We start from the raw sequence: 16465 nt of genomic DNA, 5'->3' as shown, positions 1-16465 counted from the left end.
ATGCTCTATTGGGTTGAGATCTGGTGACTGTGGGAGCCATTTTAGTAAAGTGAACTCATTGTCATGTTCAAGAAACCAATTTGAAATGATTCAAGCTTTGTGACATCATGGTGTATTATCTTGCTGGAAGTAGCCATCAGAGGATGGGTACATGGTGGTCATAAAGGGATGGACATGGTCAGAAACAATGCTCAGGTAGGCCGTGTCATTTAAAAGATGCCCAGTTGGCACTAAGAGCCCTAAAGTGTGCCAAGAAAACATCCCCCACACCATTACACCACCACCACCACCCTGCACAGTTGTAACAAGCATGATGGATCCATGTTCTCATTCGGTTTACGCCAAATTCTGACTTTACCATCTGAATGTCTCAACAGAAATCGAGACTCATCAGACCAGGCAACATTTTTCCAGTCTTCAACTGTCAATTTTGGTGAGCTTGTGTACATTGTAGCCTCCATTTGTAGTGGAGATGAGAGGTACCCGGTGGGGTCTTCTCCTGTTCTAGCCCATCCGCCTCAAGGTTGTGCGTGTTGTGGCTTCACAAATGCTTTGCTGCATACCTCGGTGGTAACAAGTGGTTATTTCAGTCAAAGTTGCTCTTCTATAAGCTTGAATCAGTCGGCCCATTCTCCTCTGACCTCTAGCTTCAACAAGGCATTTTTGCCCACAGGACTGCCGCATACTGGATGTTTTTCCCTTTTCACACCATTCTTTGTAAAACCTAGAAATGGTTGTGCATTTACATTTGTATTAGTATGTTTAAACTTATTTCCCTGTATGCTTTTTACACACATACAATATAGCGCTGTACATCTTTTAGTGTTGCGAGCAATCTATGTTTATATTTTAATTTAACTTTACATCATATAAAAGTTAAGTTCATACCACAAGTTTTCAAACCTTTCCCTACATTCAGATGTGATTTGACTGACGTGTACTTGGTTTTCTTTGAAATATAAACCCTCGCTTGATGTTTTTGTCTGCGTTTATCACCTTCATAAAGGGTAATGTTGAGGGAATGACACAGGATGAGCTTCATAATTACTTTCTCAGAATAGAAGGTCTTCTTACTATTTGCTTGTGTTGTCTGTTGAGGACAGCGAGAAGGTGAACTGTTCAGTATTCAGTTCAGACTTTATTGTGTCATTGTAGCACGCTGTCTGAGTATACGACAAACACGACCTCTCTGTCTAATCCACATTATACTGTTTCTCTGTGCTTTATATAGGCTGAATGGATGAAGTGAACCCAAACCTTTAATTAAAGAAACAATGAAAAAGAGATTGAAACTTTGACAAAATAGGACAGGAGGTCATTGTAGACCAGAGAGGTGACATGAATGAATTTTAGTGTTAAACAAGTCAAACGGCAGCAAAAAAAAAGGTGAATTCAACCTATTCTTTTAAAGTTTTGACTTTTGACTTAGTTGACATAGCTTAGAAAAACAACTTAAAATTATTTATTAATTAATTACATTTTTTATGTATTCACCTATGATAAGGTATTGGTTTATTCCCTAAGAAATGCCACAGTCAGGCGTGCTGGAGGAGCTGCACTTGATCATGCAGACATTTTATTTATTATTCAATAAGAAATAAAAAACGGGGCAAGTGGGAATTCGGCACAGGTGTCTGATCTTTTTTCTATGATGATGTGCTTGAATAATAAAGAAGAAAAGAACCAAATATGGTCAAATCCTTTTAAGTATAAGTTCATTACTTTGCTAATGATGTTCTGAGGCCTTCAAGGCGAAGCTTTAGTGCAAATTGTTACATTACAGGAACCCAAGTTTCAAACCTCATTAAGATCAAGACGCTCATTTGGTCAGATCTGGATTTTCTTTGCCATTAGCAAATTCACTTTCAGTTTGGCTTCAACAGAAAGTAAACCCGCAGTTCAGCTATATCCCAAACAATTGAAAGGCATAGTTTTACAACAAATTAATCAAACCATTTTATATTCCACTGTAAAAAATGCAGCATTTTTTAAAATCAACATATATTTTTGTTACTTAACAAATTATTACATGAAAAACTTACAATAGGTTCAATTAACTTGCAAAACCAAGTGGTTTAAACTTTATGCTGCATTTTTTTTACAATGCACCCATATATAGGACATTTGGTGTCCAAAGTATTTTTTTCATTTTTTTTAAATCGTTATATTTTAATAACTTGGTAGTTATCACAAGATGTTACAGGCCATAACAATTTAATATTTTTTATTTAAAAGTGTTTAATATAGCTAAAAAACATGATTTTCTATTGTCTGAAATAGTCTGTCTCAACTCCGTTACTGTCAAACTCTGCCACCAAGGTAGAGTAACAGTGCTGACAGTCGTTTTGTGTGTGTGTGTGTGTGTGTGTGTGTGTGTGTGTGTGTGTGTGTGTGTGTGTGTGTGTGTGTGTGTGTGTGTGTGTGAAAGGGAAAACCCCATTCAGACAGACCTTTGGTCCCAGAAAATACCCGTAAAATTGCCAGATAAGCTTCTGTGTGAACGTAAATCATCTGGGATCGTTGCCGGAAAGAGGACCTAGTAAAGCCCTTTTCACACAGACATTCCGTAAAATACACGGAAAAGGCATCCTGGATTTTCCGGAATCGTTAGATTTTTTGTTCATTCACACTGACATGATTAGCCGGCATCTGATGGTCTCGGAAAGATACGTAACCTGTTGAAAGTCCCGCCCTCTCTTCTACGCAGCGTCTGAAGTTTGCAAATTATTTATTATTTCTATCTCCAGACCAGAAACCACTCGCGTGCATTTTTGTTTATGATAAGACTGTAAAGGAGCGCGTAAAGCGCCGTTCTATGCTGGTGAATGATTTCAGCTTCAGAGTGGATATTTGACGAGCTCCCTGATCTCTGCTTTAAAACAGTTTTCAGATATTTTTCATCATGATTGTTTATATGCATTTAAAACCTGCATTTTGAGGAGCTGAACAATATATCTTGTTGGGATGACGCGCAGGTATTTTCGTTTATTACAGCTCAAATGAGCACACAACGCGATATTATTTTATGCTGCTGAATGATCTCCGCTTCAACGCAGCAAGTAATGAGCTAACTTACCTGATATCTGCTTCAGTCCAGTTTGCTGACATTTCTCGCTGTGTATGTTGTAAATCCCTCATTTTAAAGAGTTGAACCAACTTTATGTTGCCATAACACGCGCGTCCTCACTACGACACGTGCGTCATTGTTTATGAGTCTCATTTATCATTTCCTGATAACTGCTTCAATCTAGTTTGCAACATTTCTCGTGGTGAATGTTTATATGCATGTTATCTCTCGTTTTAAGGAGCTGATCCATAACTTTTGTTGTGATGATGCGCGCGTCCTCACTACGACACGCCCATTACGCCATTGTTTTGGCTTCTTGTTCACACAGAGGGTTTTACGTCTATCTGACTAGGTCCTCTTTCCGGCAACGATCCCAGAAGATTAACGGGACGAGTTTGTGTTCACACAGACACTTGTCTGGCAATTTTACGGGTATTTTCTGGGACCAAAGGTCTGTGTGAATGGGGTTTAAGATACACGGAAAACCCTCTGTGTGAACAAGAAGCTGAAACAATGCCGTAATAGGCGTGTTGTAGTGAGGACACGAGCGTCATCACAACAAAAGTTATGGTTCAGCTCTTTAAAACGAGAGATTTACATGCATATCAACATTCACCACGAAAAATGTCAGCAAACTGGACTGACGTAGATATCAGGTCAGTTAGCCCCTCACTTATTGCACTGAAGCTGAGATCATTCAGCAGCATAAAAGAATATCTCGTCAATGCTAATTTGAGCTTATAATAAACAAAAATGCCCGTGCCAAGATTTATCATTTAGCTCCTCAAAACGGGGGTTTTAAATGCATATTAACAATCACAATGAGAAATGTCTCAAAACTGGATTAAAGCAGAGATCAGGGAGCTCGTCAAATATCCACTTAGAAGCTGAGATCATTCACCAGCATTAGAACGGCACGTCACGCGCTCCTTTATAGCCTTATCATAAACAAAAATGCACGCGAGTGGTTTCTGGAGAGAGAAATGATAAGTAATATGCGTAGAAGATAGTGCAGGACTTTAAACAGGTCACGTGTCTTACGGGACCTTGCAGATGCCGGCAAATCATTGGCAGTGTGAATGAACAAAAAATCAAACGATCCCGGAAAAATCCAGGATGCATTTTCCGTGTATTTCCCAGAATTCTCCTGTGTGAAATGGGCTGTGTTTTTTGTGTGTAAAGGCCAGTTTTGTAACATAAACCCCATTCACACAGCACTTAGGTCCCAGTAAATTTCCGTAAAATTGTCAGAGAGGCTTTAATTTGAACACAACGGGTCTCTTAAATGTTCTGGTATCGCTCCTGTAAGGAGGACCTAGTAACATTGCCATAACATACACAGAAGCATTCTGTGTGAACAACACGCAGAAACAATGCCGTAAGAAGCGTGCCGTAGTGAGGACGCGCCTGCCACCGCAACAAGAAGTGATGGTTCAGATCTTTGACGCAGAGATTTAAACACAGATCAACATCACAACGAGAAATGTGGGCAAACTGGACTAAAGCAGAGATCAGAGAGCTCCTCACTATCCGAGCTGAAGCGAAGATCATTCACCGGCATGACACAACAGCGCATCACACGCTCCTTATAATCTTGTCAGAAACTAAAATTAAAGCGCATGGTTTCTTGAGAGTTAACTTAAGATGCTGTGGAAAAAACATGTCACGTGTTTTACGGGATCTTTACGGTATGTGTGTGACTAAATGACTAATCTAGACTAATTATACATTTTTTTTACAGAAAGCATTATGTTGTTATGGTGTGTAACATCCACAACAATGAGTACCAAATAATAAAAAATGTAACCATTTGAATAAAGCTGAAAAAAATAGACTTTAGACACCAATTTTGCCTGCAATTATATAATCACCCATATAGCTATGAAATATGTCAATACAATAGGCACAATTTTTGGCAAGATTAACATGACAAAACAAAACAGTTTCAAGTAAATATGCATGTGTTATAAATATACTTTCAGTATACACATTTAAATGTTTTTAGCGTCTCGATGTCCGTTTAGTGGACGTCAAACAACAGCGCTTTAGAAATCCTCGGAAGAACTTCCTGAATTCAGTGTTGAAGACGGTGTAGATGATAGGGTTCAGGGCACTGTTGACGTAACCCAACCATGTCACTGTGCTCATCAGACGTTGAGAGATGTGGCACGATTCACACAGAGCTCGAGTGGTGTGAACCACAAAGAAGGGAGTCCAGCAAAAGAGGAAGGCACCTACACGAAGACCAACATTACATAAAATTAAATTAAATAACAGCAAGCAATAGCTGTCATTTCACAGTGTAGGTCAGTGTTTCCCAACCCTGGTCCTCGGGCACCCCCTTCCAGAAAGTTTTAGATGTCTCCTTATTTAAAACACCTGATTCAACTCATCAGCCTCCTTCCAAAATGGTAAAGACGTGTCCCTAACAAGCTGATGAGTTAAATCAGGTGTGTTTAATAAGGAGACATCTAAAACTTTCTGGGAGGGGGTGCCCGAGGACCAGGGTTGGGAAACACTGGTGTAGGTTAACCACAGACCTGATATAGTAACCCACTTCTAGATGAAATAAACGTACGTTTCATGCCAAAATAACTTAATTTCCATCATTTAAGCAAAGTCAACCGTGATTACAAGCTGTTTAATTTCATTTCCTATTTTATTTATTTTGCGCAATGGTTAGACATCTATTACATTTTTACTGACCAAATTTTGCCTTGTTTTAGATATCTGGGCTGTGTTTGGACAGCTATTAAACGTCTTTTTGCTGGGTAGTTTCTCTGCTAATGTGACATGAATGTCAGAAAACATGCTAGCAAATGACTGGTACAGATTGGTATGCACATCTCTATTGATAGGTGTGTGTCGGTAGATGTTTTGAAGCCAGCACCTTACGGTCATTGTCCAGCTTCGGTTTCAGATATAAAAGAAAACCGGACCAAGAACCTGCAATATTCTTAAATATTCACAAATTCCAGCTTTGAAAGCTTCAGATAAGCCAGAAACATGTTAAATTACATCCATTCATTCTGCATTATGCAACACTGCACAGGAATCTGTTACGAAACTGTGTCAGACGAAATGTCTTAAAAAGCATGTGAGACAAAGCTGCTCTTATAAATTCAACTTCATGTATATTATAGATATTAATATGTTCTTCCAGAGCGTCAGCTCTGCTGAATTATTTAAGTATTATTAATGCTATTTCTATAAATACCAGTATATGTTTCGGATCATCTGCAAGGTGTGATGAAATGCTTGAAATTCACATTTCTCTCTTGGCCCTTTTCCCACACCGATTTGTCGTTTTTTGGCCCATGAACCCCATTTAGGTACAGTAATAAATGTATTTGCTTTGGTAGCATTACGTACAAATTCATTTGTATAAAATGTGAAATTGCACAGTGGTTACTTTAAGAAGCCATGTACCTTTTGTTATGCATGGTGGATGTAGGCGAGACTCCCTTTGCTATTTCTGTGCTACACAACACCACCGCATAATGAATCTCTTTTAACTTTCTAATTAGAGCAGGAGGATGATATCTCAATGACGAAAGATGAATGATTTAAAGAAATGTTAGATTCGACATTACAATGGTCTCATCACAGATGTGATAAAAAATAAAAGTTATGCTTGTAAGTCGCTTTGGAAAAAAAGGTCTGCCAAATGCATAAATATAAATAAATCTATAATCAATTAATGTGTCAAATGGTGGGGGCGTGGTTATAGTTTCCCAATCATTTCTGCACTTTAAGAAAAAAGGTGACAAAAGTTGTCACTGGGGTGGTGCCCTTTTAAAAATAACACATTTGTACCTAAAGGGTGCATATTAGTACATTTATGATACATATTAGGACCATTTAAAAGGGTACCATCCCAGTGAAAGCTTTTGTACTTTCTGTGTATCTGACAAGAAATGACTTTAGTTGGTGCAACCTAATGTAGCCTGCATGATTCAGTAGTATAAAATATTTGTGACTTAAGACCAAGTCTTTTAGGTTACCAGATTTCCTACAATGTACATTTTTAGATTTGGATATGTGATACACGTAATGCTGTTTATGATAACTTAATTAAAAAGTCATGCTAATTTCAGGATGGTGTATGTAAATGAAACTGGAACCAGTAAACATTTTAGTAAATAAGCAATGTAAAATAAAATAGTACAATATTTTAACAAGTCAGATGCCACCTTTGTTAAAAATTAAATAATGCTGTGTTCATGTATTATGCAGTCTTCAAATTCTTTAGCTTCAAATCTGCTTAATCCCGGCCTCAAGCCATCCAGAAATACTGGTTTGTTGGCAGAACCCATTAAATGGCACATCGATTTTTCAGCAAAGTCCTCTAAGTGCACACAGAAATAATCGTGGATCACATTCAAACTTGGGTCTCTTGTCAGTACTTGGACCTGAATGCAAACTAAATGTGTCAGCCACATGCATCACACACCCCCTAATGTGTGCTTCAGTTTTTTTTTCATTTTTACATTTGGAATATTTTTAATTACTCTCTTTAAAATGGAGGTCCTTCCCAAAAAAGCTTGGATGCACTTAGAGGGTTTAGCAGCGAAAAGCAATACAATTTGTTAAATACCAGTGAAAATAAGGCATTTCAATTACTGTCTACCGTATTTTCCGATCTATAAGTCGCTCCGGAATATAAGTCGCATCAGTCAAAAATGCGCTTTGAAGATAAAAAACAAATATAAGTCGCACTGGACTATACGTCACGTTTTGCTTAGAAAATGATTTCACAAAATCCAAGCCGAAGAACAGACATTTAATCTGGAAAGGCAAGTTATTCAACTAAACAATAGCACAGAACAGCAGGCTGAATAGGTGTCCGTACATGTTAAAGTAACATTAACAGTTATTTACACGATACGCATACAGAACATACCTCGGAGGCTGAATAGGCTAAATTAACAAGCCAAATCAAGTTCAAAAAGGTCCATATAGCGCCGCAAGTCATTTTGCATTACTGAATCCATTGAATTACATAAATACAGGAGCAGCATAAAGCGGACTCTCACGGCTGTAGACGGTAATGGTTTCTCATGGTTGAAATAATTTTGACGTATAAATCGCACCTGACTAGAAGTCGCAGGACCAGCCAAACTATGAAAAACGTGCGACTTATCGACGTTTTCAGCAGTAACAACATAAACAAGCGGCTTTCGTGGTCATCACGTAACTTCCGGTAAACTCCTCGAAGAATAAATAACAACAAAGTCCTTTTAAAGTAGTTTATTTATATAACAAACAAAATAAACAACACGTAGATTACATAGGAACCCAAAACATTTGTTATTTTCAACGACGAATTTGTTTAAGAGTTCAGTTTCAGCAACTAGTCAGACCATTAAACAAACAGAAACCGGAAGTAAAGTTCGGACCAGACGCTTACCGCGTCACCGCACGTGCGCCCGATGAAGCGGCCTATAGTCCGGAAAATACGGTAATAACCTTTTTCATTGCCATTAAAGTGAAAGTACTGAACCTAAACATAAGAGCCGGATAAAAATGCTTATTTACAAGAAAACATGTCAGGTGCACTTAGAGGGTTTTGCATCTGAACTCTTCATTTGCAAAAGATATGTAGGCAAAAGAAAGTTTTATAAAATAATGACTGTAATGAACAATAAAGAGATTTATAAAACACTTTATATGGTCACTTTGGCACTCTGTAACAATTTCATAGTTTCAGTGGTGTGCTAATGAATTGTGGATTAAGACACAAAGCCAACCATTACATCATACCTAGATTTGAGATATGTTAAAAGTTTCTTTGGGTGTTCCAACAAAATGTCTTATGTTTTATATGTTTTAATATATATAACTCCTTACACACAGTGATTGGACAGACCCATCAAGAGTGTTTTTCATGTTGTATTTTAAAGTTTTTTAAGTAGCCTTAGATGATTTATATAGTGAGCACATTCAACAGCAACACACACATAAATTTGTCCAATAGAAAACATATTTTATAATTACTTACCAACACCATAAAACTTACCGACAACAACCGGCAAGACCCTCATGGCTTTCCTCTCCCTGCCATTTATCTTAGCTCTCTTCTTCTGTTGGGTTGGCTGCCCATTGCAAATGTCTGGGTAAGCCACAGTTTTGACGGGGCTGTGTTTATACTCGGGAAAGGAGCAGGTGGGTTGTGTGAAGTCCTCCAGCTCCTCAAGGCTGGACTGGGTCAAGTCTCTCTCAATGACCCGGGGCAGTGAAGCAGGCAAAGCACATAAAGGAGGCAACGCAGCGGCCACCGCGGCGTGCTGCAGCCTCCGACAGGCCTGGATACCGCTTCTCAGTTTGGCCTTACGTGTCTCTTCCCATTTACGCAAGCCATGGAACATCCCAAAGTACAGTAGGAGCATTATGGGGCAAGGAATGAAAAAGGAACATACTGAAGAATACACCACGTAATTATTGTCTTCTAGTTTGCATTCTCTTGGATCCCTTTGTGGAACTTTGTTTATTCCGAAGATAACAGGCGACGCCACGGCCAGGGCCAAGAGCCACGTGGCGGACAGTAAGATGATCTGACGATGGTCAACGTGCTTGCGGTTGTAGTTTAGCGGTATAGACACAGCAATAAACCTGGTAACAGGAAACAAATTACTAATATAACTTTAATAACTGAAATTAAGATTTAATGTGATTGATTTTTCTATACAACCTAAAGTTACACTTTTAAAACTAAAGGTGCTTCACGATGCCATCGAAGAAACAAGAGTCGTTTCATGAAAAACATTTACATCCAAATAATGTTTTTTGTAGTAAAAAAATATTTTTAAGCACTTAGATTTTTAAGAGTGTATTTTTAACTGGACCCATATACTACATTAACTGGCGACCCAACAGTGTATTGAAAGTACATTGAATTGTCAGAGCCAATGGTGTAGTGGGCAGTGCTCTGACATATGCACTTTTGGCCACCCAAGTTTGAATCACTGCCCGAGGTCTTTTGCCGATCCCGTACCCCTCTCACAACCCTGTACTTTCCTTTTTTCTAAAACAAATCGCTAAAAATAAGTTGAACAACTAAAAAAAAAACACAGAAGTGCATTGAAAAATGCAGGTTTGTTTAACGGGGCGTACACACCAAACGTGAATTAACTGATTTGCGTGAGTAGATTACATACAAAGTCAATATAAAGACGTGAATGAACCAAATTGGGCAGCGTGATTGCCACGAAAAAACACAGTATTCGCCTCAAATACGTCTTCGCCAAGTTGAAAATATTCAAATAGAGCAAAAAATTCACATGACACCAATTTAAATCTAGAGTAATCTAGCGTTTGGTGTGTATGAATAATGCATTAGATTTTTAGATTGTGTATGAGTAATTTCAAATGATACTTACAGTAAGTAAAACTGGAGCACAATGGTTTATAGACGTTTCATCAGACGCACGCTCATTTCCATGCGTCTGGCCCAAAATTAACTTCCGGTCTGTGTTTGTTTATCAGTCTGGCTAGTGAATGAACTGATCTCTCGAACAAATACATTGTTTTGGTTGCCAAAAGCAGGGCTCCAGACTGCCACCAAATGGTGGCATTTTGCCACCAAAATTTGAGAGTGTGCCACTGAATTTTACATCCAGTCGCACATGTGCGACCAGTAAATTTGACCTTTTTTGTGATTTGACACTGAATTTGAAACGGCACATTGTACTTTCTGCATCTATCATTAAAGTATTTATTAGTAATACAGTGGAAATTAGTAGAAATGTGAATATTTGGTTAGCAAGTTGATTTACAGTGTGTGCCCCTAAATTTTCTGGTTGCGCCCCTAAAATTTTCAGTTGGGGGCCACTCTGCTCCTATTGAAAAATGTTAGTCTGGAGCCCTGCAAATACTTCAGAAATAATTTACAGGGATTCTGTTGTTGTATACGAAATTTACTATTTTAAGTTTTGACCTAAAAAAGTTGACATAACTTATAACTCTTTCGCTGCCATTGTTGAGATATCTCGTCAATTAAGAGAAAATGCTTCCCCGTCAATGACGAGATTTTCCGTCTTTCCGCAATACCGCTTATATCCAACTTATACAACCCGGAAGTAGCGCCTAACGTGAAAGAGAAAGAACTCTGTGTATGTTTTAAAGATCGCTCTGCATCTGATCTCTATCAAAAGTCCTTCGCAAAAATGGATTTATCTCAGCTTTTTGCTCAAAATTGGGTGTTTTTGAAGAAACCTACCCATGTTTGAGAGGTGATTACAAGAGAACTAATGAAGGTAGGATGAAACATTTTTTTTTGTTTGAAAGCAGAGGGTCTGTTCTTTCATCTGATATATTGTTTGTTTATATAAGAATATTTTCTGGAAGGCATTAAACTTGTGAAAATCATGAAAAATGCTGGCGCTGGCTGGCAACTTTTTTAAAAACACTGGCGGGGAAAGAGATAAAAACAAATTGAAATTGTTTAACTTAATTTGTTATGTTAAAGTAACAATTTTTATTTGACCAAAAATACTGCATTTTATTTTTACAGTTTGGGCACTTTTATCTTAAATTAAACAGAACTGCCCTTAAAATTACTCATTGAAATTCATTTTATTATATGAACACCATAAAAGTTTGCAAACACTGTAAACAAATCTTAAAATAAAAAGTTAAAAATATTTTTATTTAATCAACTTGGAAGTCTTTATAACTTACTATTATTTATCTTGAGTAGAAATTAGTTGTATTAACTTATAAAATGTAGTTGAAATATGTCAACTTGTAGCAACTAATCTCTTGTCAAGATAAACAATAGTAAATTGAAATGACTTGTAAATCTGAGTTGATTAAACAAAAAAATTTAAGGCAGCAAATAACTTTTTACAGTCTAAAGATGTAGGCTGGAAAATTGTCAAATTTGATTTCTCAACCTCTTAATTTCAAGTCATTTTTACTTTAAAAAAGTACACTTTTTCTGGGTCATATTTTCTTTTGTCATGCATAGTTTAGTAATCCTAACAGAATTTGGCCATAATAACATCACACTTTGTTTCTGCAACCCTGATTAGGTCAGAACGAAAATCTATAAACTGATTATGCATTTTGCATTCTTTCATGAGAAAATGCCTCAGGGCTCACAACTCAAAATGTCTTTGTTCTTGGACAAAGCGAAACCACCCATGTAAAACATCAGGGATATTGGGGGAAAGATGAAAGAAATCCAAACCTGTCAACGCTGATCGCACAAAGGTTGAATATAGATGCCGTACAGAGCATCACATCCATAGTCATCAGTCCATCGCATAGAGCCAAATCCAAAGACCATACTCCACCTTGAAACTGCAATAATGGCAGATGTTTTAAATCAAACAGTCTATTAATGAACATTTATTATAAAAATGGAAAATAGGTATCTGTCTTTTAGACATTCAGACTGCCCTTGGTATTCTGAAGGTGACAAAACAATCTCGTTGGACAAATGTAACAACAACTTGACTGATTTACTGTAGTGGTGGCAACTTGAAGCTAATAGGATAAGTGGCCTAAAACACTTATGCATAACAATTATGCAATCAAATGTTATTTATGTGTTTTTTAATATATTTAAAAGAAAAGAAAATTTGCATAAATTATTTGACTGATATTAAAAAAATTACATTTAAATTGTCATATATTACCCCTATTGACATACTGACCTTTATCTGCTTTTAAAGAAGGTACAAAGGTGCTGGTATTAGTTCATAATCATGGTACTTAAAATACCATATTTAAAACCATAGTATTTAGATGATGAAAAAATTGCCAGACATGTTTTAATTACTGATATTTGTGACATAAATCCGTAATAAACTTTAAAAAATAAACGTACCCTCATGTCTCAAGTATTTGTACTTTATAGTAGCCCAAATCTGACTTACCTCCGCATAAATGAACAGTGGCAAAACCAAGACAGCCAGCAGCAGATCTGCCACAGCTAAACTCACAATGAAATAGTTTGTCGTTGTCTTCAGTGCTTTTTCTTTGTACACACTAATACACACGAGCACATTACCGCAAATAATCACAATAATAAGCATTACCCCAAAGATAAGCGCGGGGACGTTATAGGAAAAGACCGAGTGCGCGTCAAATGTACTGTTCAAGCTCGATATATTCAGAGACATCGTTCCTTAAAGCCTTTACGCATTGATCCGAGCGAGAATAGATGGTTTATAAAAGTTTTCATAAATGTCTAAAGTCATTCTGTTCACTGTGATCCATCTTTCCTCATGCGCAATGTCGGAAAGAAAGTCGTCTATCCGGACAGAGGTATTGGGCAGGTCTGTCTGCCCCATCTGCTGTTCCTCACACCGCATGTTAAATAACACAGCCTGATCATCTAAAAAAATGATTTGATGGGAAGCTGCTGTCACAATGTAACTTTATCCACGTCGATCAAATAGCAGTATGTAGCCTAGATTAGTCGCGTAACCGAGATGCGCGCGGTCGGTGAGCAGTTCTGTTATTTCTACAGCGGGAGTCTGTGCTGCTACAATAATACATGAATATGAGTTCATGGTCGTAAACATCTCAGCAAAAATTATTTATACATGAAGCCAGATTATGAGTTACGATTAGCATACTATCTCACGAAAGAAAACGTATTGAATGGCTTTAACATCTTCGCATTAATCCACACTTTATTTAACGTCATATTAAGGACAACATTATGTTGTCAACATACCAAATCAAGTGACATATATTTTTAAGAAAGATATCACACGCATGCATTTCACACAACAAATGGGTAAATGAAAATATAAATGATAAATGCGTATGCGTAAACGATCTCCTTATGATTCTAATGTGTAAATCAAGTATATCTTTCTATCTTATGTTGCTTGCTGTAGGAAATTACACAGGACAACAATATTTCATTTTTCTCTACAACTTCACTGGATATATGGGTGATTCTCACGAAAACTTGGTTTTAAAAATGTCAAGCATGAAAATGTAAAAATTGCTTAAATTTACTTTTTTTCCCACCAGACATTGAAAAACAAAGTCTGGAGTAAATGGGAACATTAATTTAAAACTTTTACTTATCATTTAACACTTTTTGTAACATAATTTAAAAAATTAGTCCTAAAAATCTCATTACCGCAACAATCAGAAAACATCAACACTGACATATTTTCAAAATGAACATAATTTGGAGATTCTGCACATGCATTTAAAATCAAAGTATTATGCTTCTATTAATTAAATTAACATTTAATAAGCATCTGTTGCGGTAATGATAATCAAAATGTCGTGTAAGCATTCTGACAAAACAATATTTCAAATTAACTGTAAAAAAATGATCTTACCTGGTAGCCATCTTGAAGTAACTGGTCCATGTGCTTGGTCACTCAAAAAACTTTATTAAAATTCTGTATGTGTGCTTAAACTGTTCTCAAAAAGTGTTGCGGAGGATGAGAACATCAGGCATGGACACATCATTTTCCTAATTTTTCTTCATTATTATTATACATGAATATTTAGTAAATATTTTTTCTGTCATCTAAAGTAGTCTAGCAAAACATCCATTTTTTTTTATATTTTTGTGTTAATTTGATTTAATTACAACATAACGCATGTTCAAACACAGCCGGACACATTGCGGTAATGAGAATTTCAGCAGAAAATGAGATAAAATTTACAATTATAAATTCTTATGTTGAAATCACACATTGTGCAATGGTAGAACACAGTATTGTTACTATATTACACATTTTAAAGCTAAAATCATTAGTGCCGTGGTGTTTCAATGGTTTCGTGAGAATCACCCATATAACTTATGTTGTAGTTTATTATAGTAATGTGCAACCTGTAACAAAACAATTACAACCTAACTACGCTATAGGTCGTTAAACATGCACATTATTTCTTTGGTTAACGTTTTATTGAAGTGATGTCATAAAGGTTTTTGTGACTGTATTGACTGGTCCTTGACCCGAGGTCAGGTCAACATCTCCAATGCTAGCATAAAGGTTAATTTAAAATACATCAATATTTTGTTGGTGTTTTGAATGTATGTATTGACAAATGGTGCATAATGACATGTGTATTTAACTGTGCAACAAATGCATTTAAAGTCTCAGACTTAAGTACAGCATTTCAATGCAAATTAAGAGGTCCTTCTGAAATATTTTGGAGAATTATCTTGCACAGCTTTTCAACGCTGAAACTCCTCAAATCCGATCGCAGGTCCATATCAGTGGCTTTTTGTCATAACCATGCAATTGCTGGGCGGATTTTTTATGATGATAAGTAATTGATGATTTTGTATCCAAGAATTCAAGGAAGTCAGGGTTTAGGGAGGTTTAATCTTAAGTGTTCAGTTTGAGGTGGTACATTTATTTTGGATGACGTACTTGTTTTGTTTGAAATTATTAGCCTATTTAAATTGTTTCAAATGGTTTTTTAAAAGCAAGTGCAAAATGATGCTGGCAGAGGAAATGGATAGGATTTTGGTTTACAAGTTAGCACCGCTACTGGCATCAAGTCATACTGCGGGCAAATGTCATCACTAAAATTTGCAGTTTGTCTGCAGTTAAAAAAGGAGGACCAGCTTTGTGTTTTCATTGTGAACTTTTCATTTGTAAAACCGTTGTGAACTGACGTTTACTGTCAGTTAGCAGGCAAGTTACAATATGTAAATGAGTGTTAAAGATAGTCTTGCACTGAATACCTCATGTTGTTCCCAACCTGTTTGACTTTCTTCTGTGAAACACAAAAGGTGGATTATATATATTGAAAAATGTTGTAACCAAGAAGATATGGCCACCACTGACTTCCATAGTAGGAAGAAAATATACTATTGAAGTGAATGGTGCCTGAGATTTGTTTATATATTAACATTTTTCAAAATATCTTCCTTTGTGTTTGACAAAACAAAGACATTTATATAAGTTTGGAACAACTTGAGGGTGAGTAAATGATGACAAATTTTAAATTTTTTGGTGAACTATCTTAAGTCATTTATAGAAAATCTTAGAAGCCACCCTAGCACTCCTTAATGTGTTTTTGAGTTATGAATTGTACTTTTCAGTCAAATCTTTTGAGTCATTCAGGATTCAAATTTATTTGGTTGAAATTAACAGTTAAAGGGGACATATCATGAAAATCAGAAAATCACAAAATTGGGTCCCCAGTGATTCTATCAACCTAGGAAATGTAAAAAAGTTCAACCCAGTAACTTAATTTTGGTAAACCATTCTCTGCAAGCAAAAAATAGGTCATTGAAAATTGGCTCCCCTTGTGATGTCAGAAGGGGATAATACTGCCCCTTAATCTGCACTATCCAACCATGGCATTGCCATTTAGTGCAGAGACCAGAGTTTAAAGGACACACCAAAACAGCACATTTTTGGTACCAAGTGGCAATTTTAACATGCTTTATAAATAATCTTG

At 36.6% G+C, this 16465-nt stretch overlaps 1 protein-coding gene across 1 annotated transcript; it reads right to left on the bottom strand.

Annotated features, from left to right (window-relative positions):
- Positions 1-4862: 4862 nt before the first annotated feature.
- Positions 4863-14156, bottom strand: drd4b (dopamine receptor D4b). Its single transcript, XM_055214977.2, has 4 exons — positions 12949-14156; positions 12258-12370; positions 9087-9679; positions 4863-5301 (listed from the first exon to the last, which is right to left on the bottom strand). Exons 1-4 carry the CDS (start codon positions 13192-13194, stop codon positions 5069-5071), a joined length of 1185 nt encoding a protein of 394 aa, XP_055070952.2. The 5' UTR covers positions 13195-14156; the 3' UTR covers positions 4863-5068.
- Positions 14157-16465: the final 2309 nt, after the last annotated feature.

This window comes from Misgurnus anguillicaudatus, chromosome 21 (genome assembly GCF_027580225.2).
Source record: "Misgurnus anguillicaudatus chromosome 21, ASM2758022v2, whole genome shotgun sequence".
Classification (NCBI taxonomy): domain Eukaryota; kingdom Metazoa; phylum Chordata; class Actinopteri; order Cypriniformes; family Cobitidae; genus Misgurnus; species Misgurnus anguillicaudatus.
This window is presented reverse-complemented; position numbering and strand designations above follow the sequence as displayed.